At 53.6% G+C, this 24897-nt stretch overlaps 9 protein-coding genes across 9 annotated transcripts; 2 read left to right on the forward strand and 7 right to left on the reverse strand.

Annotated features, from left to right (window-relative positions):
• Nucleotides 1-98: 98 nt before the first annotated feature.
• Nucleotides 99-1042, reverse strand: LRP88_05163 (4'-phosphopantetheinyl transferase family protein; the record flags this gene model as incomplete). The annotated part of the gene is made up of 2 exons (XM_083241722.1): nt 99-893; nt 950-1042. The coding sequence occupies 2 exons, from the start codon at nt 1040-1042 to the stop codon at nt 99-101; spliced, it is 888 nt and encodes a 295-aa protein (XP_083102870.1).
• A 1175-nt stretch (nt 1043-2217) lies between these two features.
• LRP88_05164 (uncharacterized protein) lies at nt 2218-3096 on the reverse strand (the record flags this gene model as incomplete). Its single annotated transcript, XM_083241723.1, has 1 exon — nt 2218-3096. The coding sequence occupies one exon, from the start codon at nt 3094-3096 to the stop codon at nt 2218-2220; it is 879 nt and encodes a 292-aa protein (XP_083102871.1).
• Nucleotides 3097-3487: 391 nt separating this feature from the next.
• LRP88_05165 (aspartic endopeptidase) lies at nt 3488-5211 on the reverse strand (the record flags this gene model as incomplete). Its single annotated transcript, XM_083241724.1, has 2 exons — nt 3488-4253; nt 4310-5211. 2 exons carry the CDS (start codon nt 5209-5211, stop codon nt 3488-3490), a joined length of 1668 nt encoding a protein of 555 aa, XP_083102872.1.
• Nucleotides 5212-5880: 669 nt separating this feature from the next.
• LRP88_05166 (cyclophilin-like domain-containing protein) lies at nt 5881-6427 on the forward strand (the record flags this gene model as incomplete). The annotated part of the gene is made up of 2 exons (XM_083241725.1): nt 5881-5913; nt 5972-6427. 2 exons carry the CDS (start codon nt 5881-5883, stop codon nt 6425-6427), a joined length of 489 nt encoding a protein of 162 aa, XP_083102873.1.
• A 414-nt stretch (nt 6428-6841) lies between these two features.
• On the reverse strand, nt 6842-8136 carry LRP88_05167 (uncharacterized protein; the record flags this gene model as incomplete). Its single annotated transcript, XM_083241726.1, has 2 exons — nt 6842-7882; nt 8068-8136. The coding sequence occupies 2 exons, from the start codon at nt 8134-8136 to the stop codon at nt 6842-6844; spliced, it is 1110 nt and encodes a 369-aa protein (XP_083102874.1).
• A 1584-nt stretch (nt 8137-9720) lies between these two features.
• LRP88_05168 (uncharacterized protein) lies at nt 9721-10791 on the forward strand (the record flags this gene model as incomplete). The annotated part of the gene is made up of 1 exon (XM_083241727.1): nt 9721-10791. The coding sequence occupies one exon, from the start codon at nt 9721-9723 to the stop codon at nt 10789-10791; it is 1071 nt and encodes a 356-aa protein (XP_083102875.1).
• A 634-nt stretch (nt 10792-11425) lies between these two features.
• On the reverse strand, nt 11426-13197 carry LRP88_05169 (glucokinase; the record flags this gene model as incomplete). The annotated part of the gene is made up of 3 exons (XM_083241728.1): nt 11426-12811; nt 12874-12953; nt 13101-13197. The coding sequence occupies 3 exons, from the start codon at nt 13195-13197 to the stop codon at nt 11426-11428; spliced, it is 1563 nt and encodes a 520-aa protein (XP_083102876.1).
• Nucleotides 13198-18100: 4903 nt separating this feature from the next.
• LRP88_05170 (mannose-1-phosphate guanylyltransferase) lies at nt 18101-19413 on the reverse strand (the record flags this gene model as incomplete). Its single annotated transcript, XM_083241729.1, has 4 exons — nt 18101-18997; nt 19054-19200; nt 19297-19340; nt 19407-19413. 4 exons carry the CDS (start codon nt 19411-19413, stop codon nt 18101-18103), a joined length of 1095 nt encoding a protein of 364 aa, XP_083102877.1.
• Nucleotides 19414-23380: 3967 nt separating this feature from the next.
• On the reverse strand, nt 23381-24138 carry LRP88_05171 (uncharacterized protein; the record flags this gene model as incomplete). Its single annotated transcript, XM_083241730.1, has 2 exons — nt 23381-23727; nt 24108-24138. The coding sequence occupies 2 exons, from the start codon at nt 24136-24138 to the stop codon at nt 23381-23383; spliced, it is 378 nt and encodes a 125-aa protein (XP_083102878.1).
• Between the last annotated feature and the right edge of the window lie 759 nt (nt 24139-24897).

Here is a 24897-nt window from a genome sequence, read left to right on the forward strand (position 1 = left end):
AATAACCATGCAAGGAACTTGACGCACATCTATAAATGCCAGAACTCGGCTGGTGTGTATTCAGGTCTGTTCATTATTCGTGACTTGCTAATTGTACATTACAATGCATCAGTTGCGTCCTCACCAAAGGCCAAGACTTGCTCTATGTCTAGCATCTTAAAGTCACCAACCTCGACTCCCTCTCCATTCTCTCCTCTCCTCACCGCAGTTGAGATCATGTACTCTCCCAGCAGCGGCACTAGCTTTATATCAGCATCCTTCACCTCAGCCCCCTTGAACCACACCTCTTGCGGGCCTGTCATGTCCTCGGGCGGCGCAAATCCTCGCATCTCGAGGTCCTTGAGCCAGCTCGCCAGAAGGGCCTCGCCTGTCATCTTGACGTATGCCTCACGCAAACACCAGAGGGCGTAAAAGTATCGCAGGGCACGATCACGTTCAGCGACGTTGGCGCTGGGGTTAAGCTTCTTCAGCGCTGTCACTTCTCCAAGGCCAAAAACCTCGGCGTGCATGTCGACGAAGCTGATCCATCCCTCCCCTGCCAGAGTCCCCAGATCGCGGGTCCTCCTCTCGGTTGGACACACAACGTCAACGCCCACGGCCAGACCCTTGGGCGGGTTGTGGATGGCAAAGAGCACGGCGAGACCAGCCTGGTGAGAGACGTTGAAGAGCAGGGGCTCATCGCCAGCCGGCGTGCGGAACACGGGCTTGGTACGGGCGTCGCGGGTAGCCTCAGCCGAGGACCAGGGGACGCCGCAGAAGCGTGAGATGGCGTACCGCTTGACGAGGGACGAGGCGAGGGCTAGTTTCGCATCGCGGACGTGGTAGTATCGGAGCACAGAGGCTCGCTCCTGCTCCGTGAGGAGGGATAGAGCACGCGAGGCCTGGTATCTCATCTTATGAGACGCTGGCGAGAGCCTAGCATGGGTGAAGAGCAGGGGAGTTGACTTACAACTGTGGTGAGATCCTTGGTGTTGGCGGCTGACGGCCAGAGTGGACGGGTGTCGATTACCCACTGAATAACTGTTGGAGACGATTCACCCATGGCTGATAATGAACAAGATATGGGATGAGTTGAGGGTGTGAGATTCAGGTTTCGTCCGCGTTTGAGGTGAGTGATGAGATGAGATGAGACTTCGGGAAGCCGATGCGAAACCCGGCGTGTCGGAGGTGGGGGCCCCGGCCGAAACACGGGCCGGAGACGAGCGTACATCGGTAACTACCTACCCGTGAAGTTGGGTAGATATAAAATGAATCAAGAAATTCACATTAATTTTCTTGTACTCCTTAGCGGCTTCTTCACCTTCAAATCAACAAAAGCCAGCTCCGCAGTCGAGTCTTGATCTGCAAGATTCCTGCGTTCTTCTCAAACTCTTCTCGACTTACAACCAAACCTCATCGTTCAGCCATCGACTTTCCCCCGCTGATACGATGATCGAGAAGAGTTTATATTGTTTGCTCCGCCAAAGAGTCGAGTCACACGTTGTGATTCCTCCAAAAGCGTAGAAGCACCATATCTTTCACGTCTTCCTGCCGTCACAGGGCGGGGCGCCAGCCCTGCGGCAGTCGAGGACCTTTGTTCTCGTCTCTTTTTCTTGAAAGAGGCTAGAGGACTTTACACCACTGGATGTTTATCGCTGAGCCTGAAGTGTCGATGATCCATCAGCTTACAAGTCTGGCCCTTCTGTCGACTGGGCTGGTGATGCGAATCCGCTGGAAGTTGTCTCGTGAGCCCAGTGAAGCAAAGTTGCGCTCTCACCAGAGGATTGTTCTCCGGTCAACATTGGACAAAGGCCACATTCTTTTCTGAGCGTGGTTCCATGCTTGGACGTTGAGATGCTTCTAGTGTCATGGCCGCTTTGGTTTTTTTTTTTTACAACCCGCCCATCTTAACGCCGACTGTTGGGCACACACTACAAGCCAGAGGAAGCCCGGACCAGGAACTTGTTCGTCTGACGAGATGGATACTATCTCCTGCTCGGGTGGATGGCTGACCCCTGCAAAGAGTCTAAACCTTTACGTGGTGCAGGGGATTAAGGACGTTGAAAGATACGTCTACTAATGTAGACTCAAAGAAGTGGAAGGGGGAGGCATGTAATGATGATAATGATATAAGTGTTTAATCAAGACAATGTAATTATAATCAATAAATCAACAACACCTAAACGACCATTGCTCAAGTCTCACATCCCAACCCGTGCCCAATAGATTCACCAGCCCTCAACACTCCTCATCCGAGAGCTCATGCGGCTCGCTCATGACCCGCCGGATGTATTCCCGACCCGTGACAAATGATCTCGGGTGTGGGTGGTTAGGGACGCCGGTTGTCCACTCCGGCCTCGGGGTGTGTGGCCTCCTTATTCTCCGACGACCAAGCCTGGTGTTGTTCATCATGCGGCTCCTGTAAACTTCTGCCAAGAACGAAACAAAGACAGCACCGGAAGCACCGTTATCATCATCTCCACCTCCGGAAGAGATATCAGACGGGGGCCTTGGGTGCTGCTGTTGCTGATCGAGTCTCACTAGGTGTGGCATCTCGTCCAAGTCGTCTTCTAGCGACATATCAAAAGAGATCATAGAGCCCTCAGCGATCGAGATGGCAGGGCTGGCAACGTTGCTGTTGGCGGGTTGATATGGAGGGGTTGAGGCCTCTCCGTTACTGGCGTAGGCGGGAGGAGGGGAGGAGTCAACACTATTATCCAAAGAAGCAGCATTCTCGACGCCATCCTGGACCATGTCCTGTTGTTGGGACACATCCTCGCTGTGGTCGACGTCATCTTGGAGGATCCTTCGTCGTTGTTGAGACCCATCCCCCCGGTTCTCTTCGCTTTCTTGGATGGCCCCTTGTTGTAGAGAGGCGTTCTCGTCATCCATCTCCCCTTCATCGTTATCCTCTCCACGGCGCTGTTTCTTGGTAGGGGGGCTGGACTGGTCCGTCTCCTCCGCGGCAGCCTCGGATTCTTCGCGGGAGCGTTTATCTTCCGAAGAGGAGCTTGGATCAAGGTCCATGTCGGCCAAGGACTCGGAAAGGTTCGAATCGCCGACATTATCAGGCGCGTTCAAGTCGTTTGCGAGGCCAGGAAGGTTCGAGTCCGTCATGATAATGGCGCCAGAAGTGCACAATAGAACGGCCAAGGGTGGATGATAGAGTCGAGAAGAAAGGGAATGGGAAAGGGCAAGAATAAAGGACAGATGGAAACTAAGAGAATAAAGCATATCATGTACCCATGGAAAGGTGCGAAATTCGGGCAATTAGAGGCATTGGTTTTCTAATCGACGCTCAGACTGATGTGTATCTGAACCTACCCCAGCTCCCCAGGGTCTGAATAGCATCCATAACTGTCTCCCAACACTTTTGACTGATCACTAAACGCCGAGTCTGGGCTGCTTTACACCTTGGAAACGTTCATGAGTTTCGCTAGAACCTCGCTGTATACACGATGTCTCTCTATCTTGCGTCAGTTGTGTCTAGTAACCACTTCACCCATGTCTACAAACTCTCCGCTTCTATCGAGAGCAAAAACACCTTATGACCTCCCTTTCCATCATCCTTCTTGCTGTCCTTGGCTTCCTTCTCGTCCTCCTTGTCGTCGTCCTTCTTGGTCGTGTCGACAACACCGTCCTTGAGCTTGCCTATCGTCTTGATAGCGTTGCCCTCACCATCAAGATCTGCCACCACGTCGATCGTGTCAAGGCTGCCGTCTTCGGTGTATTTCCACATCTGCTTGATCTCCCCCCGCACAAGGCCCGTCAGCCACAGCGAACCGAGAACGCCTGGGACCAGGTACAGCAGCGCAGGTTGACCGCGCTTGAACACCAGGAGCATTGCCAAGGTGACGAGCATGCCCAGAAAGTACCCAAAAATGGAGGCATAAAAGTATGTCTTTGGGAAACGGGCCGCCTCCAGCTCAGCCGGCAGCTGTTTCGCCCCAGACAGGAACAAGGGGCCCCGCGTCCAGAGACTGTCGCCCCAGTTTCCCTTGACATTGACATACTTGGCCTTGACCTCCTTATACTTGACCTCGCTCCTAGTTACGAGTGCTCCCGCCGAGTCCTTCTCGATCAACTTCAACTCAGTGCTCTCGTATTTCACCTTGCGAATGTAATGACGCCAAAGGTCAAACCGCAGAGCCAGGGCCATGACCATACCAGGAATAACAATGTCGCCCAGACCAAGGATACTCTTGCGGTCTGCAGTCTCGAAAGTGAGCTTGATTGGCACATCTAGCTTGGTAGCGACTGTAACCATGTAAGGTCTATTTCATCAAGTCAGTCTAAGTACCTCATCAACACTAGAACAAGAGAAACTTACGTGCAGAACACCATGAAAATGTCGTAAAAGAACAGTCCAACCAATACCAGAGTGCTAGTCAAGAAATCGGTCGGGGAAAGCAGGAGGAACGAGCCATAGCACATGGCATAGCCGAGCATGTTGGCCAGGAAAGGAGACGTAGTGGATGTGTAGACGAGCGCCGTGACCAGAGCTGAGAACAGAGCCAACATGTGGGCAAACTTGATCTTTCCCTCCTCCTTGCCCATACCGTGGATAAAGAGTTTAACAATCCAGTGTCGGGTTAGGAGGCTGCGGAGCTCCCATCCTGCCTTGCGAGCTCTCTCGGAAAAGGCGAGCCAAGCCAGAGGGCCTGGGAAGGGGTTTGTGGTCCCTACCACTGCCGTAGGGTTTCCCACAGGGTCGCACGTCTTGACAGTTCTCGCCTCTTGGTCCACGGCCATCAGGACGCCGTTCCGCCCACGCCAGTACCGTGGGAACACGACACTCGTGAGCAGCTCGATCCCGTGGGCGTAGAGTGAGAGCAAGCTGGCAATGGACATGGTCGACATGTACCAGCGGAGTATCTTGTTCAAAATGTTGGGGTCCTGGAGCCACTGGATCAAGTAGTACAGGCCGACGAGGACAAAGCCAGCCATGAGGGGGAACATGATGGCATCTGAGGGCTCCAGTCCTTGAGAGAAGCGCTCGTCGTCGTCCTTGTCCCCCGGCTTTCTCTTCTTGGCCGGTGCCGCGGATGGGGGTCTGCGTAGGGCTGCATGGGCGCCCAGGTAGATGATGCCGATGGCGCTGAAGACGAGCTTGAGCTCGAGGAGGAGAAAGTCGAGATCCTGAAGGTACTCGACGGCCGAGAACCAGCCGGCCTTTCTCTCGACAGTCGCGTTCAGGCCGTCGAGGGCCGTTTCTGTCGTATTTTCGGCCATGGCTTGAGGTTGTGCTGTGGATGTTGGGGAGAGAGCAAACGTGTTCTAAGCCTCAAAAAATGACTTGGCTAGCATGCACGGTGTGTGTCATGGACTTTTGATCATATCCGATAATCACGACAGTGAATAGATACAAAATTGAAGAATGCAAGTCCAGTTGAGTCTGTGGATCAGAAACACGACCAACAATTCTGTATGAGAATGGAAGAACTTGAAGTGTCAAATGACGTCTGTTGCGCTGCCCTGAGGCTGAAGAGGTCCGCTGTCACTTTGGACAGCCAGGCCGCCACAGTCGGGCCGGCACCTCAGGTGAAAGAAAAAACGGACGCCAAAACAGCAACTTTCCTCTAAAGGATTAGGATATATTTACATAAAATTCACTAAAATAAGATCAAGGATCTCTTGAAATAAGTAGTATTTTAGATGTATTCTATCCATATACTGTTAGCTACCTTTAGGAGAGGATAAGCTAATACCTTCCATCGTGCTGGTGTCTCGATTCTTGACGAACGTGTTCGGACAAGGAGGGAAGGTTTTAGCGCCATAGTTATTTAGTGGCCAATCGTTCCACAGGGAGCTAAACCACCAGGAACAGCGCCATCGCCAGCCTTGTCCCAAGCAATTCATGCCCCTCCATCTAAACTCAGATTTTGGTATAACAGAGCAATCATGACAACCAACATTCTAATGGAGACCACAATGGTACGCCTCTTCTACATGCTAATAACACCGAGCCTTGTCCGCTAACTTTTACGTCCAGGGCTCCTTCACCCTCGAGCTCTACACGTCCCACGCGCCCAAGACGTGCAACAACTTCGCGACGCTCGTCCGCCGCGGCTACTACGACGGCACCGTCTTCCACCGCGTCATTCCCAACTTCATGGTCCAGGGCGGCGATCCTACCGGCACCGGACGAGGCGGCACTTCCATCTACGGTGACAAGTTCGCTGACGAGATCGACCCGTCCCTCAAGCACACTGGCGCTGGCATTCTCAGCATGGCCAACGCAGGGCCCGACACCAATGGCTCTCAGTTTTTCGTCACCCTCGCTCCTACCCCCTGGCTTGACGGAAAGCATACTATCTTTGGGAGGGTCAAGTCAGGCATGGGAACCGTTCGCAGGATGGGAATGGTCACTACAGGGCCTGAGGATCGACCTGTCGAAGACCTCAAGGTTGTCAGAGCTCGCGTTGTTGAGGAGGAAGAGCAGGTATAGACTAGAGGTTTAGAAAAAAGGCGTTTGAGAGGTTAGAATCTTGGGTTACATGCCCGGCGTTGAGGAGTTGAGGCAAAGTCGTCACAGTCACGCATAGCTACTACAATTGCACAGAGAAATCTTGAAAAATTATCCATTCTTGTACGTTCAACGCCAAAAACGCCCCGGTCCATTTTCCGTAGATGCTGTGAATATCTGGTCCCGGTCCCTAGCCAACCAAACCGCCGTTCCAATGCAGTGCGTTTGTGAGAATAATACACGTAGAAGAAATATCCTCGAGAAGCAAATCCGTCCCCTGATCGCGCGTTGTGCTGCCTGCCTCTATCCGTATCCAACCAAAATCACCTTGACCAGAAAGTGTAAGACAAGCGCCAACATTGCCATCATCAACAAAGACGTTTCTCCGAGGCAGCCTTAGTGAGGTGGCGACGACAAGGTGTCTGAAGACTCCGACTCCCCGGTGGCCTCCCGGATGAGATTGGCCTTGGGCTTGGGTGAGCCCAGATGAGGCTTGTTCAGCTTGAGCTTCTTAACAGGACTGATACCCTTAGACACCACCTTCTTAGGGGCCACCTCGACTGAGTCTCCTTTTGAGTAGTCGGCCTTTTGCTCCTGGCTCAATGAGGAAAGACCCTTGGGCTTGTCCTTTTTGAGGCTCGGCTTCGTCTTCAGGATGACCTTCTTAGTAACCGACGTGGGCTTGAGCTTCTTCTTCTTGTGGCTGTTCTCCGAGTCTTCCTCTTCCTCGCTTGCGTCGCGCTTCTTGGGGCTGGCGGCGCGAGAACCCGGCGCGGGCGTCGCCTTTTGCGATGAAGGCGGCGTCGGGTCGTTCTGGGATCCGCCGTTGCTCAACTTCTGCGCCGCAGCTCGGCTGGCGTTGCGGCCGCTGTTGCCGATGCAAGAGCCCATGTGGTTATTGAGTCGGGTGACGAGAATGCAGCGTTTGCACTTGCTGCAGGTGGCAGATGGGAAAGACAAGACGTTGGGTGGTCGCTGTTCAGGCGCAGGAGAGTCGGTGTTCTTCTCCATGTCCTTCTTCTTCTTGCCGCGACCGGGACCTGGTCCGACCCAGCTCTGTCCATAGATGTCGCATCCCGGCTTATCGATGTAAGGGTGCTTCTTGCAGTAGATGATACTCGGGTCGGGCTTCTGAGCGCCTTTGCCGTCGGTAGGATATAGAAGTCGAGGAAGATGGCATCGGGGGCATAGGATCTCAGCCGTCGTCTTGAGGGGGTTGCCCTTGAGCAAAACCTTGCCATCCTCGTAGATGGCAGCATCTGTCTCGATCCGTACGTCTGGTTTCGAATCGGGGGTCGAGCTATCGGACGCATCGGATGCCAGCTTCTCGACTCTGATGGCAGCAGTAGTGGCCCTCGCCGTCTTCTCCTCGCGATGCGTCTTCATCAACAAATCGCAAAGGACATTGTAGAGCACATCGTCTAGTACAGCGTGTGCCTAAACATCTCCAGCATTAGCAATACAGCCAAACAAACAGAAAGTCCAATGAAGCAACATCTGGATAGGGGTCGCAAAGGCGATTCATGTCGACGGAGGAGGCGATGGCGCTCCAGGGCGTTCCGTGGAGGGAATCGCAGGGAGGTCGAGATGAGATGCGAAAGGGCAGATGAATGCATGCTTACCAACTTGTCCATACTACCGGCATCATCGCGAGCGCGGATGATGCCCGCCCTGCCCGTGCCAGAATTCATTATGTTCGCCGGGGAAGCAAGAATCCGAGCCAGGGCCGACGAATTTGTCAAGCGGAGGGTGTGTAACTGGAATCGTGTGATGATGCCGAGGAGCGAAACGGCAGCTACCGGGCGGAGGGGGGGTGTGCACGGAATTCCGGCCGGGGTAGAGCTGTAAAGGGAAAAAAAGGCTGGAGATTCGCGGGAGAGGAATTGGAGAGTGATGCTCGGAGAGAAGAAGCTTTCAACAGCAGTGGAAGAGGAGGAATTAAAATATGAAGAGGGCAGTAGGAGCAGGCAAGTCGCAGTTCAATTCCGTCCGAAACGGGTAAAAGAAAAAAAAGAGGACAAGAAAAACAAAGGTTGACAATCAACGGGAAGCTGCACAATAGCTGAGGTTCTATTGTCTGGTCTGGTCCCCCAATCTGTTTGTAATAAACGGCGGGTGAGAGCGGCAACCGGGACAAGGCACGGGACCCTATGATGGACGGTTTCCTGCCTCGTGATTGGGAGTTATTAATGTAAGAGCAGTAATGAAAAACAGAAACCCCAGAAAAAAGACAAAGCCCAAAGATGGCCCGCCAGTGTCAAAACGGTGAGAAATGTTTGTTCGTGTTGGACGATGGAAGGATGACGGAAGAGCAGAAGGGGGATGGGAAATTTGCAGGTGCCTTGAGGTGAGCCTCAGCAGAGCCAGTGCAGGTGCCACCACTGAAACCCAGGTGGGAATAGATCTCGGAAAGGAAAATCAACAGGCCCATGGATGAGCCAAGGACCAGAGCAGCACCAACGCAGCGGTGCATATCAGCCTGCACTATTACACAACTACAGGTAAATTATGAGGGAATACAGAGTCTATGGAAGTGGCAATGACCGCATAGCTTGCCTTGAGGCCAGATCTTTGACATGAAGCTTAAAAATGCCATGACGACAAGCTGTCCTTCGACTCTGTTCTTCCAGAGCCCGCGGGCGCCCTCCATCACGATCCCGCACGCTAGAATAGCCTACGGCCCCCTAAACTCTCAGGGGGCGGGGCACTCAGCTAAGAGACCAAACGCAAGACACCCGATAAACAGCTGGAGCCTCCAGTTTGACGCATCCATTCCCCCTCGTGCTTCTAATTACAGCCATGGATCGCAGTTCACCCCCTCTGCGAATGACGACGCAGCTCTCATGGTTCTCACGTGGGATTGGTCCCTGGAACTGATCCCGAACCTAAAAGAATCCAATCCGGTCCCCAGTGATCCCATCGATCTGGGTGGCTAGGTGCCATGGTCACCTCCCTGCGCTAGTGCAGTTCCAGTTCTTGTTAGAGCCTCTCTCTCATTGCTCCAATCCAATTCATTTTTGCCCTGTCCATACAACTAGAGGCCAACTTGACGCAAGCATCCATACAAGAAAACAACATTCCTGCTTTTTTACATCCCTACATTGCTGGCATCTCCTTCTGGCTCGTGCGGCTGAAGCGACCTTAAGTTGAGAGCTTCTCTCTCGCTTCCCCCCTGTCTTTTTCTCTCTCGTTTCGTTTCCACCATCTCTCTCTCCCAAACCTCCAACCCAACGAGAGATACCTACCTCCAAGTGCATACATATACCGTCGCCAACATGTCGCTCCCGTCGACCAAACCCGCTCAGCTCTCCATCCGCTCCTTCTTCCAAGCAAAGACTCCGAAATACGCTCCTCCGCCCTCTGCCGCTCTCTCAACACCTCCTCCACCGCCGCCGGCAGCAGCTGCCCCTCCACCAGCCGCATCTCCCCCCTCTGAGCAAGAAGAAGCCGACGAGACGTCAACGTTCGAACTCCCGCCTCTGCCAACGTCTCTTCCCCCCGAAGCCGACATCCGCCTCGTCTCGCCCTCTGACATCAACGCTTTGCGCCGCATCAACGCCCTCCTTCTACCCGTCAGTTACCCTGACAACTTCTATCAGCGCGCAGTTGATCCCGCCGCCTCCGGCCGCTTCTCGCGCGTCATCACATGGGCGCATGACGGCGCTGAGCCCAAGGTGGTCGGCGGAGTCGTCTGTCGCATCGAGCCTATTCTCGACTCCAAGACCCATGGCCAGGTGCCCCAGAACCTCTACATCCAGTCCCTTTGCCTCTTGTCGCCGTACCGGTCGCTGGGGTTGATCAATGCCGCTGTGGATAATATCATTGCGACGGCCGTGTCGGATTCTAGTCTCGACGTGACCTCTGTCACGGCGCATGTCTGGACTGAGAACGAGGAGGGCCTGAAGTGGTATGAAGGACGCGGCTTCAAGAAGGACGACCAACCCATCCGCGGCTACTATCTTAAACTCCGCCCCGACTCGGCCTGGCTGGTTCACCGTCCTGTCGGCGCCTCCGTTCGAAGCTCCCTGCCTTCTTCGTCATCCTCAGCAGCTCCACCCTGCATTCCCGCCAGCACAACTGCAGCCGTGGTAAACCTCCCTCCCATGTCGGGCCCTCCTAAGGACGGGGCCTCCAGGCCACCACTTCCCCCCTCAGGTCGATCCTATCAGAATCAACGCCCCGAGACGGAATGGAATGACATGCCCGAAGACATGGTGGGCGGTCTGTTGGTGCCGCCGGGTCGCAAGCCTCTTCGCGAACCTGGCTCTGGCGCAAGCTCGAGAAGCAGCTCGACGGCACGAAAGAAGAGAGATCGCTCTTATCCTGCTGCCGCCTTTGGCAGCTAGAGCATGACATGGTAGAAACAAGGTCGAGTTCAACTTGCCTACAAGAGACAAACAAGAAATGCTTCATGAAAGAATATGGTGTTAACGGACAGCAATGGATAGATGGATCTGGTAAGACAACATTGATAAATGAATACGTAAATACATGAATAAATAAATAGACGCTACAGTTGGAAGAACTTGATTCACTTCCCTGGAACCTCATATGATGAAGAAACTGACCAATCATAGAATTCTTTTCGTCATAATCAACTGCCTCATACCCATACAGTTTTTGGTGCGAACGACGCGAAACGTAACGTTTGAGACAAGAGACGCCAAAAGTTCCCAGGAATCGACATTAACACGTCTTTCCCATGCACATATATACATAACAACACTCACTCAGTAGCGAGGTGAACACCCTAACATGGCCAAAGGCGCAAGTGACACGATAGGACTTCCTACCTACGCTTGGTCCACCAGAAAGCTGCTAGTGCGAGGGCACCAACGATGCCGCCGACTACGAGCGCGGTGGTTGAGATTAGGGGTTCGTCAGCTATTGAGAGAGTTAGCAGTGGTCGCTTGAGTTGGTCTAGAGGGATGAATGCAAAGGGAGGGGGTGCGGAATGCCGCTGAAATGAGATTTATGAGGTCACGTACCGATGGCATTGGACAACTTGCGGCCTCGACTGGACTCGGCCTTGATGTCGACCAGGTAGTCCTCGGGCTTCTCCCTGCCGGCAGCGACGAGAGCGATCAGGGCGGCGCCGACACCACTACCGTCTTTGGCAATACCAATACGGATCTTCTCGGCGCCCTTGGGTCCGATGCCGTCAATGGCGCGGAGGGCCTCATAAATCATATCGCGGAAGAAGGGGTAGTGCTCGACCAAGCTGCCATCGACACCAATGTCGATGACCTCCTCGTTGGGGTCTTCGAGCTTGCCAGACTGAAGAGCGATGGCGCCAATGGCGACAGCGGACAGTCGGGCGGCACGTCGGCCGACAGCGTTGGAGACGGACTTGAAGGCCTGGGCATCCTCGAGGGAGGGTGTGTAGACGTGGAGCAGGTTCTCCAGCTCCTGGCGAAGAGTGGACAGCTCGGGGGTGTTGTCGGCCGCCGCTACCGACATGATGGAGCTGTCAAGTCCCCAGGGCTTGAGGAAGCCGGATTGGGGCGCAATGTTGGTCGTGGAACCCCAGTCATTGGAGCTAGAGTTGAGATCCTTGAACAGGGACGACTTTTCGCTGTTAATCATGTCGGCCACGGCAAGTCGCACGATCTCGCCCAGGAACATGCCTGACACGCGCTTCTCAAACATCTGGTCGCCGGGGTTCACACTCTCGGCGTCCAGGGCCTTATCCCATGCCGTTGAGGGGAGAACGTTGAGCTGGTTGTCGAAGGAGCCCCATTCTGTGTTAACCACCATCTCGCCCGTTGACTCGTCATAGTCGCCTGTAATGGGTTTCTTGATGTTATCCAGCTTCTCCATGTAGGCGCCGTTGGTGCCAGTGCCGAAAATGGCACCCAGGATAGATCGGCTCTTGCCGGTCGAGGTGTACGAACGAGCCATGAGCGTGCCGACAGTATCGTTCACCAGCGCTGCAACCTTGACGGGGAGCTGGAGCTTGTCGATCTCAGTCTGGAGCAGTGCGCAGACGTCCTTGCCGATAGCATCGTGGATGTCGAAGCCCTTGGTCCATCGGATCAGCAGGCCCTTGTTAATGGCGAGCTGCTTGACGGGGAAGCTAAAAGTGAAGCCCAGGCGGAAGATGTGCTCGTCTCGGTAGCCCGAGGCGGTGCTGTAGGTGTTGCGCCGGCGCAGGTGGCTGTTGAAGTGCTCGGCATGGTGCTCCTTGAGGAAAGCCTCGATCTGCTTGGCGAGGAAGGAGAAGAGCTCTGAGGCGGTCTTTGCGACCATGAGCTCCTTGGGGATGGCGACCTTGTTAAAGGTTAGGTTAAAGGTGGTGTCACCGTTGAGCATGATGGAGCAAACTCGAAAGTTTGTTCCGCCGAGATCGACAGCAAGATACAGACCCTGCATGAGGAAAAAGTCATGTCAGTTGAAGCTTCTGTCACTCGCGTGCGCCAGAGTCTGACCTTTTCTGTGCCATTGGGAACGCCTGTGACATAGGTTGGGATCTGCTGGAGGCTGGTACCCTCCTTGGAGAGGCCCTCGTCTGGAAAGCGCGCAAAAAATCAGTATCATGAATACGTGGAGGTAAATTTGGCGGTATGCGACAGAGCATCATGAGAGGGGAGCTCCCCCCTGCAAGACGCCACAGCGTTTGCGCCAAACGACAGTGCGTGCAGCGAAAGAGACGTACTCATCTGCCTCAAGAATTCCTTGACATGACGGTTCAGGTCGTCATTGGTAAAGTCGAACTCTTGGACGACACGGTTAGACTCGTCGGCGAGAGCCATGGCGATGGGTCGTGAGGTGGGCGGCGCAGTCGAGAAGGGAGAGGGAATATGGCAGACGGGTTCGGAGGCTGCAGGAGCAGGCGGCGAGGAGGAAGGATAAAGTCGAGGGAGGAGGAGGTGATGTAAGGATGAAGGAGAGAGGAGGAGGAGGAGGGAGGAAATTGAAAATGAAGCAGAGGTGGACAGCAAGTCTTGTCGCAGCGGGAGCCGGAGCTGCTGGTGCTGGTGCTGGTACCGCTGGGGAAACTGGAGCTGGAGCTTGGCGTCACCGTCACCGAGCACAAGCTGCGAGAGCTGCTGACGGATGCTGTGTCAGTGGCTGAGGAATATCCAATGGCGGCCGCTGGTGGGGGGGCTTGGGGATCATGGATTGGGAGAGCAGAGCTGCTGGGAGAGGAGAGTGGAGGGAGGGCGTGGGCGTGGATAAGAAGACGGGAGAGAGACGAGACGGACGGGAAGACTGGAGGTCAGCCCAGGGCATTAAGAGGTCGACCCAGGACGCAATTGCAGGGACGGGGATGAGCATCTGAACACCGAGAAGCCCCCAAATTTCGGTGGATTCCAGAAGCTGGAACATCCATATCCATCCATATTGGAACACCTGAGACGTCACCCAACCCCAAGCTTCGGCCGTATTACTCGCAGGTTTCCAAGGTTCTGACCTCGAGAACAGACGGACTCTCCATGAGCTCCAGTTCACTTCAGTTCATCCAAGTGCCGCCGGCCGTGGAGAGCCCGCAAAGTGGAGAGATGGGTGCGGGGGAGACGTCTTCGAGGCTCCGCTAATACGCCGAGCTCGCCGCTTCTTGGGACCTCAACGTCTTTTTTTTCCCTCGGGGCCATAAGAGGCAAGGCATTGCAATGGATTGGATGCCATCATCGTCTCGTGCAAATCTTGGTCCCCCCCGGTAGCAAGGTTTCGGTCAGGCCATGCATGATCTCGCCGAGCCCAGGCTTGCGGTACCAGGTGAGGTGAGAAGAAGCATGGATCCAAGATTGCAGACTGCACCGGGGAACCAGCAGCTGCACGGGGGAGCGAGACAATTGATTGATTGATTGACTGGCTGGCTGATGAATGATGTATGGTGTGGGTGGCGGTGGGTATGCAGCGGGAACAGAGCTTGGACAGCCCCGGGGATGATATGATGGCCAGTAAAGACCATGTACCAAAGGAGAAAAAGCAATAGAAACAATGCACTCACCACTAAGACAACGATAATAGCCACGCCTCTGAGAAACAATCCAGGCCATACACGTTTCCTCGTCTCGGCGCCTTGACGTTCACGTCCATGTCCATGTCCATGTTGGGCCCCCATTGTCTTGACACCACACCAAGGCCAGGACCCTTGCAGTTCCTTTTCTCGTGGTTTGGGTAAACGGCGAACGGGTGTCCTGACTTGACCTCGTGCCCTTTTTCCAGACTGAATGAGAAAAGAAGCCGAGGGATGCAGGCAGAACGTGCAAACAGGCGAGCGACCCGCGATCTCCCCAGATTCAGGCGTTACGTCGGCGTCTATTCGCGACCCCAGAGCATCCCGTCGCCGCCGCGATGGTGCAGGTGCAGTTTCGAGGTATTTTGGTGCTGGCAAACGGGCCGTCTCGTCCACATCCACGTCTTGCAGCAGCGCAGCTGACGGAGAAACCTCCCGTCCACCCTACCTACCTATCAGGCACGGGACACCAAAAGAGCGAGGGCGGCTTCGGCGCTGGGAAAATCTCGTGAGTCTCGGGCTATGTACGGCTGCTGCGCTGTACAAGAGAAGTACCCGGGGTTGGATCGACTGCCTCGAACGGTGTAGTTCCAGTAGGTAGGGCGTCTCCGGTGGTGGCTTCAGCCTCAAGGACAAGGACAAGGACGCGGGCTGCACGACGCAAGGCACAGGTTGCTGCTGCACGTAGACTATCCTCGGAAATGCCGGCGCCCGGGAAGATGCCACACTCGTTCGTTCGAGAAGCAATCACTGATCTTTTGGTCAGGCCTGGTTGGCTGCTGTAAATGCGATGCGATGGCCAGGTCCCTCGTAGGAAACAGGGTAAAATAGGTCGATTCTGATCCTCGGCAGTGGCTGGTGTTGGTCCGATGACGGGGATCACGGCTTGACAATCCGCACCTTGAAAGTCGAGCCAAGAGGTGTCGTTTTTCGCCCTCTCAAAGGGTGTCTCTCGTAAGACGTCAGTCGCAGTCGGTTGGGCATTGGTGCAGAAGAGAAGCAGAAGCTTGACAGGAAGGAAAAAGAAAAGGGCAGAGGCGCTATAGATGCGGCTTCATACTAAGCTTCACACTCCATTCCCCATGACACCGCTACTTTCTGCATGACCCTCAAAAGAGGCGGTATACTTCCCGCGGGCCAGGGCTTCCTATCTACCTTGTCACGGATCTGTTCTTGTTGGATGATGTGAATCTGCTTTGACCTTTTCTCATGAATCTGACACGAGGCATTGCATATTTTATTCTCTTCGTAATGGCACACCTCCCAAGAGTTTCTAATCATCATGACCTCGAATAAAACCCATGCACGAGTTCTTACTAGCGTAAGCTGTACCTCTAAGCCATCTCCAAAACCACTTGTTCTTATAAATTATTGGATAATCCTCTCACTCGATTATCTAAAACGCATCTTGGGGTTATGTAAGTCTCACAATACTCACTCTGACGTCTTTTTAACCACTTCGACAAATTCAAATTGAAGCAAGACTGTCATCAACCGCTTCCTCCAGACCCCAGCCCCGGATCCCCCACGTCCATGGGCCCCCTCCCCAGTTGACCAGGACTGGGGTCTCACCGAGGCCGCGGGCTCGAGCTCGCAACCTCCAATGCCGGTCGGCCACCTTCACCGTGGTCTATTGCCAATCACTGATAGGCAGGAGAGCCAGTTGGACGCCTGTCATTGAAAAGGGAGCCCCTTTCCGCCATCTCAGCACACCGAGGCTCGAGCTTTCGATATATCTGGTCAGCAGACGCTCAATCTGCATTACCATGGACTGATCTCGAGATTGCCGTCTGTGCAAGCCGACGAGGCAATCTGTCTTAACCCCTGAGTAAGGACTGCTTGGCCGACTCAGCATGAGCAATGATATTGCGGAATTCATCGCAGTCCAGAACTTGCTTCGCGAGGAAGTGGGAGAAACCTGGTACCAGAAAGCTACTTCGGATGCAACACCAAGCACCAGATCCAGAGAAGACTACATGGACTCTGAATCACTGCCGAACTCACCCACGGTGAACCTATGATATCCACTCAGAAAGGGACATATCCCAAGGCCGGCTCCCATGGCGTACATGTATCAAGAGAGCATCAGTCCAAGGATTAGCACGTCCTGCGATTCATCCTCCAGATGAACACTCTGCAATACGATCTATTGAGAAGGGTTAAACAAGGGTCTTGTAATTCATGACACAAGTCAGGGAAAGAGAACGGACAATCCTTGGGTCTGTCAAGATCTTGATGAGGTTGCCTCTCATCGCTCCCTTGTTCCAGGCCTCCACACAGGCGCTCTAGTTGAGAGAGCAGATCATCACAGCATTTACACCAAGTCAGTTCATGGCCATTCACGGCGAGGCCTGTTTTATAAATCACATACAGGTTTCAACGATACCACGACAATCAGCTCCCCAGACTCACTCACAACTAGCAGATTTCTTGGGGTCGTTATCAAGCGCCAGGCTAGGCCGCGGTCCTTCACGATAGTCGAAGTCGGCAATCGTATCTGAAACATGCTAAGCAGTAGCATCTTCGAGAATTCAACCGAGAACGGCGGAACCAAGCTATCGGTCTTGGTGAGACAGACGAGTGAGCAATAGACGTGGCGTATGAGACATCCGAGATGTCGATCACAACCGTTGGCAAGATGGTTCCCGAAACTTGGGGCAAAATCATAGAGCGAAACCTTTCTGAGTATGTCTCTCATATTACCAGATACGTAGGTGATGCGCATGGCAAGTCTATGAGGGTTCTCACGTCCGTCATATTACAAGGCAACTCACACCCAGCCGTTGCCATTCACTGAGACGTTTAAAGAAACATATCTCGCCGAAAGCGTCGGATAGGCTCTTGCTCAACTCATGCCCTACATTAGGAGATTTCCGCCTTAGGATCTCGCAATACTGGGCGGAAGGGGAGGCTGTCGATGATGGCGAACACCGCCGGGTTTGTTCGAATTCCAGACGACGGCATAGTATGGATCGAGAAACTATTAGAGTAGAATGCTTTCAGCAAAACGAATCATGTCCAATACGCGATAGGAGATCGCAAGTAGTACCTTCCCTTCCGCCCGGTATTGCGAGATCCTAAGGCGGAAAGTTGCTGAGGACTATGGGGGTGTTTGCGTCTGGAACGTCAACTCTGCACCTGAGTAACCGTTTACCAACCTGACTAGATGGTCAAGACGAGTGTTGAAAAGGCACAAAGCAAGTATGGCATCATCACTCTCCCAGACGAACATTCACATCACATCACTCAAAGTGGCTACGCCAAGTAGAGCTGTCAAGATGGTCTATACCACCCTTGTTCAATTCAATAACCTATAAAAGCATTGTACACGGCTTCTTGAAATCACTGCCATGAAACCTGCCTGCCCGACTGCCTGCTGCCTTTGACCTTGGGCATGCCTGCCTGCCTGCCTTCTGTAAGTACCGACCTTGACGCCAGATAAACACGCATAAAAGGGGCATCAGACAATTGCACAAAAGTATTAAGATAGAGAGAGCGGCAGGCTCTGAACTTCCTCCCACACGGCCCTCCTGGTATACGACGGTGGCCAGCACATCTTTCTTTCGAGTGGTGAATTTTTATCAAGTGTAATTTTTGGTCGTTGTTCGAGATTATTGCGTAGGTGAAGAAGGGCTTCGCTGGTGTGTCCTCCAGCGAGCCGTTAAGACAAAGTCGTGATCCGAGTTGGCTCCTCACATGATAATGGCGGGGATGTCAACGTTGGCCTTGATCGACTTGTGAGGGAGGACGCTGCCACCGTTGACGTAGATCTCGTCGCCGATTGTCACGTCGTCACCCAGGACTGTCACGTTCTCGAGACGAGCCCATCGGCCGACAGTGCTGTTCCAGCCAACGATGGTGGACTTGACCCAGGCGTGATCCTTGACCTTGGATCCGCGGAGCAGCACACATCGCTGCAGACGGACACCGTCGCCAATAACAACATCGGGGCCAACAGTGACGTTGGGTCCGATTCTGCAGTTCTTGCCAATCTTGGCCGAGGGGTGAATCATGACATTGCCACCGTGGACGAAGGGCTCGGTGGGGGGAGTGAGCTCCTTGCTACCCCGCTTGGTGAGCGAGGAGAGGTACAGGCATGTGCCGCTGAGGAAGTCCTTGGGCTGACCGACGTCCATCCAGAAGCCCTCGAGGTCGAACGAGTGCAGCTGGTTGTCGCGGACCATGGCGGGGAAGGTCTCCTTCTCGATCGAGGTCGGGCGGAGCTCGATACGGTCGAGGATGGAGGTGTTGAAGATGTACATGCCGGCGTTGATGCGGTTGCCGACGAACTCGACGGGCTTCTCGACGAATCGGTCGATCAGCGTGCGGTGGCCGGGCTGGTGGACAACGACACCATACTTGGAGGGCTCCTCGACCTTGGTGACAACGATGGTGCCCTCCTTTCCGTGGCTCTGGTGGAAGGCCAGGAGGTCCTGGAAGGGGTAATCGCAGATGACATCCGAGTTGAGGACGAAGAAGGGGGAGTCGTCCTTGGCGAGGATGGACTCGGCGAGCTTCAGGGGTCCGGCAGTGTCGAGGGGCTCAGACTCGACAGAGAACTCAATGTTGATGTTGTACTTTTCCTCATACTGCGGCGCACGTCAGCCCACATCTTTTGCATGTACAATGGTTGGTTTTGTCTCACCTCGGCCAGGAACTTCTCCATGATCTCGGGTCGGTAGTTGACAGCGAGCACGATGTCAGTGACGCCAGCTGCGACCAGCGCCTCGATTTGGTGCACGATCATGGGCTTGTTGCCGAACTCGACAAGAGGCTTAGGGAGGGTGAGGGTCTATCGCAGAGCTGTCAGCGTTTCGCTCGATGGGGCGAGAGGAGCTCGGCGCAAGCTTTGCGCAGCTCGGTCAGGGAGCTCCGAGAGGCAACGTACGAGAGGGCGAAGGCGAGTGCCAAAGCCACCGACAAGAATAAGTCCTGGAGAAGGTCAGCGTGCTGCGAGAACCTCGAGAAGCTACACGAGCTCCACGGCCTGAGACATACCCTTCATGATTGCGGTGTTGAGAAACTGCTACGTATGCGAATCGGCCGAAGGCAAAGGGGTAACAGCGAATGTAAGAACAGAGAGCGACAAGCAGCGAGGTCCCGAAAAGAAGGGAAGCAACCTCGACAGGATTAGATTAGAAAAGAGGTAAGGGTATCGATAGATCGTGAGTGAGGAGGAAGAATAAGTCGTCAGTCAAGCTCAGAGAGAGAGGAAGAAGGAGGAGAAGAAAAAGAAGATCGAGCAGAGCAGGCAGAGGCGCGACTTTGAATTCAGGAGGGAATGGGGATGGATCGAAGTGGGGATGTTAAGGCCAACGTGCTAAGATGGATGCAGGCTGAGAGTTGACTTGCCCGTGCTTGACGGAGAGGGTGGGGCCGCCGAGGGCCAGGCGGGCAGGGGGCGCGCTCAGAAGGGTAGGTACCTGCGCCTCGTACTGGCCGGGTGCATCCTCCTAGCAGATCTCGTAACTGCTATAGGGCCTCTTGTAACTGAGATGTGCTGTATGGACTGCAAATCCACAAACAAGCATCCATGGCATACGTAGTATGCATTCGCTGGCTGGCGATGCATGTTTTAGCTTACAGGATGTTATTTATGTCTAAAAAGACGGGATGGTTCAGCCCAACCCCTCCTCCAAAGACACAGCTCTTGTTCTCTCAAAACCTCCAAAACTCCTCTCCAACATCGACCACAACTTCAAGATTACCTACCTACCCCCATCCCCCATCGGTTTGGCACTAGTGGCCGCCTACGCCTCACGGGGCAGACGGGCCAAACGCGCGGGCGAAGCTCGACACGAGGCCCCGTGATGAGAGGCTGTTGGAAAGGGGTCCGAGACGCCAATCACGACCACCAGGCGGGGCGGTTGTGGCTCGACAGCCATTTCCCGAAATTGGGCGTCATATTTTCTAATCGAAGAGCGCGGTGACTCCCCCTGATGGGATGGTTGTCCATAGTAATTGCGCGCTTCCGTGCTTCTGGAAGGACTAATAATCAATCTCTGACGCAGTCCAGACGGATGTGACCGCCTCAGCCGCGGGTGATTGCGTCCAAGTAATGAGGGTAATATCACCATCTAACGACGCCAACGAACGACAAAGCTCCATTCCCCTAGATCCAATCCAATCCAATACTTCCTGTCCATCGGACAAGGCGTTGCCGCTTATTGGTGATCTAGGTCCAAGTTTCAGACTAACTAATTCTTCAACATGGATTTTCTCCTTTTTCCTTTTTTTTTTTTTCTCTCTCACCTCTTCCCATGTCTCTTTAATCTTGCCTCCTTTTTTTTCGTCATGTCTCATGTTTACCATCGTCATGAGGCCTGTCTTGTCTGGTCTGAGTGGCCTCAGCCCAGTGGCACCATGTCCCCTTACTTTTTTCCATTCAGGAGGTGGCCACTTGGCCTTTCACGAGCTGTTATTCCCGTCTTTAACTCTGCAACCCCTGGCCAGGCCCTGGAATTCAATTTACTTGTTTGCCATTTCGTGTTGATGCATTGCATTGTACTCCTGACCCCATCATATCGACATCTGATCTTGCCAATTGCATCCCGCTGATTGGGGCCTCTTTGTCTCTCTTATGCTTCAACCTCCTCGTAACGACGCGGCAATCTCGTAATCCCCTCCAAATTTATCCCACACTTCACCCACAACCACGCCATCTCGCTTGAACTCCATCTCGCGGGGGGCCATGTCGTCCAGTAGACCACCCTCCTCAGCCTCAAACCCCCCCGTCTGACACGTCCACTCACATCATCCTGCATCTCGCGACCCCACGAAGAGCTGGACAGATCTTTCTGTTGTCGACTCCCCCATCCGGTCTAGCCTCGTCGTCCGTCTTACCCTGAAGGCTGTCAGTTAGAGTCCCATGACCGCGCAGCAGCTGTCTTTTAATAAACTTTGCCTCAAGGGTGGGAGCACGAGGACGACATTGGCAGGCAATGACGATCTTTTGCTGGCGCTGATCATTGGTCCTTTGTTTCACAGCAGTGCCACGACACCCCAGACGTCATCGCTAGAGACCTGGGCGGCTAGGTCTGGAACTAACATGGTGGACGTCGTCAAGGTGTTTAGCTCTACAGACCTCAACTTCATAAGATCACCACTAGAACATGTCTTACATGAATCTCAGTGATGCTGGGCCATTCATAAAATCCCCTACCCTGCAACGACTCGGCGGTTCTGTTTTAGCTTTGGTTCATCTCATTGACCCGAACCCATGTATCTTGAACATACATGACACCTGTAGGGTGTTCATTGACAAAGCACAGCTGGACACTCCTCAACCTCAGAAGCTTCGGGCCCTTCTCATTCCTGCAACTAGGCTAGAAGAGCCGGAAGTTATTTCGAAAGGCATCTCCAACCAGGAAGCATCATGCCGCTCATTTTCTCAGCCAGCCGCACTCAACTTGGCTTGCCCTCTGGCACGAACCACTGCGTCTGGTATGTACGTACGTACAGCAGAGTTTCGGAAAAAGCAACTCTATCCACCTTGATCCTGGCGTCTCTTTAATCAAGGGTTTGCTTCCCCACGTTTCGGTACACCTCATCGAGTGCAGCGGCCCACCCTAGCTCCTGGGTCGAAATGGTTGATGACCGTGCTGACATGACCCGGGTTGGGTTCTCATGTAAGTTAGAACCATGGTGGACCGGTGTGTACAGGAAATATTGATGTGTGTAATAGGTACACGCCTGTTGTTGTTGTTGTTGTTGTTGAGGCTGACTTCCCTTCCCAATGTAAGCATCTTACATCCATCCCGTGTACTCATCAATCTGCACCATATGAGAGGGCACGGCATAGACTCTCCATCTCTACCGACAGCAGGCGCAAGTAAAAAAGGTCGTTATCATTGTCGTCGTTAAAAATATCTTGTCATCATACTCCATCACTGTCCATACTCGAACTTGTCACATCATCCGCTTCATCCCACATTGTTCAACCGTAAACAACAAAAAAAGTCAACGCTGGCTTCCCTGATGCACAAACTTTTCCCCTTTGCAGCACAGTTCGTCCTTCATCTTGAATCCTCAAACCCCGGGAAAAATAGCAACCCAAAGTTGCCAGTCAAGCCTGCCTCTCGACCATTTTTGATGATAAAAAGCCCCAGCAAAATTTCGATAGAAGGACGCTTTTTCTCTCTCTCATTTTGGTTGTTTTGTCGTAAGCTGGTCGTACCTGGCGTGTAAAAGCTAGGCTGGCTTGATGTGAAAAGAATCTACCCTCCCCTGTGAATGGCGTCGCAGAATCGTCGAGCTTTTTGTCCAAACGCAGACTTTTCCCTTCCATCTTTTTTCTTTTTTGTTGGCCACTTCCCTCAACTACGTGACCACCCTGAGCAAATCCTGAAGAAAACAATCGTGGTGTGCCAGTATCGCTGGAAGAAGTATTCTCGTAACGCCCATGTCGGTGACCGCGTCATGAGCTCTGAGTGATGGACACCCACTCAAACCGGATCGAACATTCAAGGTTTCGTTAAGGCAAAGGAAAATTGGAATAGGAGTGAACAAGGGAATAACGTAGGTGAAAAATAAGTCCAATCTCGTGTGAGAAGCAAATGACGCAAGGTAGGTAAAAGCAAAGTCGCATATGCCGGCCGTCGGAGTGAAGCTGCATCTAAGTCGTATCATATCATCATGAGTCGTTGAAAAATGGCCAGAGGATTCGGAGGCGCGAGTCGCCTTGTCTCTTGCCGAAAGAAGAGAAGAAAACAGAAAATGAAGAAGATGATGAAGAAAGTCGAGGATTCTTCCTTGAGTCTCGTGAGAGAGGTTGCCGAGGGAGGTCGGTGTGGGTATATCCCTCGGGGTAGCTGTGAAGCATTTCAACCGCTTGTAAGTCGTCTTGTGCCTGGGCTCCTTTCCCCTGTGCTTCCAAGCATGGTTTCACGTGGGTGACTTCCATGCCGATCTAAGCCCGTTGGTGTACTATCAACTTGGACCCGAATAACCGTCGCGAGCTGCACCGGCAGCCTCTACTCGAACGAGGCTGTCGAGCTACTGCTCGAGTGATGACCTGATCGTCGGCTGTGACGGTCACTGTCCCTGGATGAAGTGTGACGACTCTTGCGGCGGCGGCCCGAGTCCTGAGCAGGCAGGCCCTGCACGATGCCGTTGCGGGCCAGCATGCCTCCGTTGACAGAGAAGTTGCGACAGACCATAAAGGCACGCATGGCAGCGTTCTCCTGAGCAAGAACGTCAGACTCGTAGGCGAGATCCGTCTGGTACTCGCGGCCGTTGACCAGGACAAGACAAGTGTAGCCGCTGTGGTCCCGGTAGCACTCGTACATGGGGTCTGTCCATCCTCGACGCCGGCAGAGGCCTGTTTGAAATCTTGGTTAGCAAAGAGTCCTTTCTTCTTTGTGTTTGAACAGGCACTCGGCCATGGGGAAAGCTCGTGGTCGAATGGCGTCAGTCTCGTCGTCATGCCAACGCGAGACTTGAAGGCTTAAATCTCCCAAAGTCTGGCTTTGCCATGATTCCTCGACTAACATTGACGCAGTGGCATGGTCCAACTTGGACTCAATGTTGTGAGTGGAGGTATAACCGGGAGATGTGCCGTTGTCCCCGCCACTTCGGCGTCAAAGAGTCACCGCAGGCGGGGGAACTCGGTTTCACCCAGCAAGTGATGAATCAATTGCCGATGGCTGGACCGGAATTGACTTCTCAAAAGGGGCTGGATTGATTCATTGACCAACTTACTCTCGAGATACTGCATGTAGAAACCGCCCATTGTGATAATTTGTGTGGTGGCGTTCACCGAGCTGCGCCGGAGCGTCGAGGCCGAGGACGGCTGCGGTTGAAGGTAGGAGCGGAAAAGTGGAAACCGAGCTTGTAAGAGCGCGCCTCTGATGCGGGAGACCGACCAGTGTGGGACAGGCCGGAGAGGGGGGGTTCGGAGGGGAGAAAAAAAAATAAAGAATAATAATGGCAGAGTAAAAAACAGATCAAGAACGCTTGTCTAGAAACCAGAAAAAAAGCGATGAACGCAGAGAGGGAGGCCAAAAGTATGATCCAATTCCGTTTGGTTCACCCAAGAATCGAGCTCGAGACGAGGACAAGGCGGAGCGCGGACGGAGGTGGAGGCGACGACGGGATATCAACCTGCCCTTTGATTCAAGGTGGCAGGGTGCGAGGTAGACAACGGGGATTGTAGAATTGAGACTGGAGTAATCCTGGTGAATGCTCAATGCCTGCTTCTGGAGGGCAGAGATGCAAAAAAGGCGTTCAGGGTCCTGTCAAATTGGCTTCGAGTCGTGTGCCGTGGAGGTAGGTAGGGGGGCCCTGGTGGGTGCGAGCGAGATGGGATGGATGGGTGGTGGATGATAGAATAGATGGGATAGAAGATGGAGAACGAGAACGAGCGCGAGCGAGGAAGAAGGTTTTGAAGCAGAGCAGAGACGAAGGAAGCTTCAAGATAAGAAAGGGCTCGGGAGAAGGGCCCAGTAAGTACTGTAGGTACTGTAAGGATACCGGCCGGATAGGATACCTT

Source organism: Fusarium phalaenopsidis, assembly GCF_050370095.1.
Source record: "Fusarium phalaenopsidis strain FUZ10S chromosome Unknown contig_32292, whole genome shotgun sequence".
Classification (NCBI taxonomy): Eukaryota; Fungi; Ascomycota; class Sordariomycetes; order Hypocreales; family Nectriaceae; genus Fusarium; species Fusarium phalaenopsidis.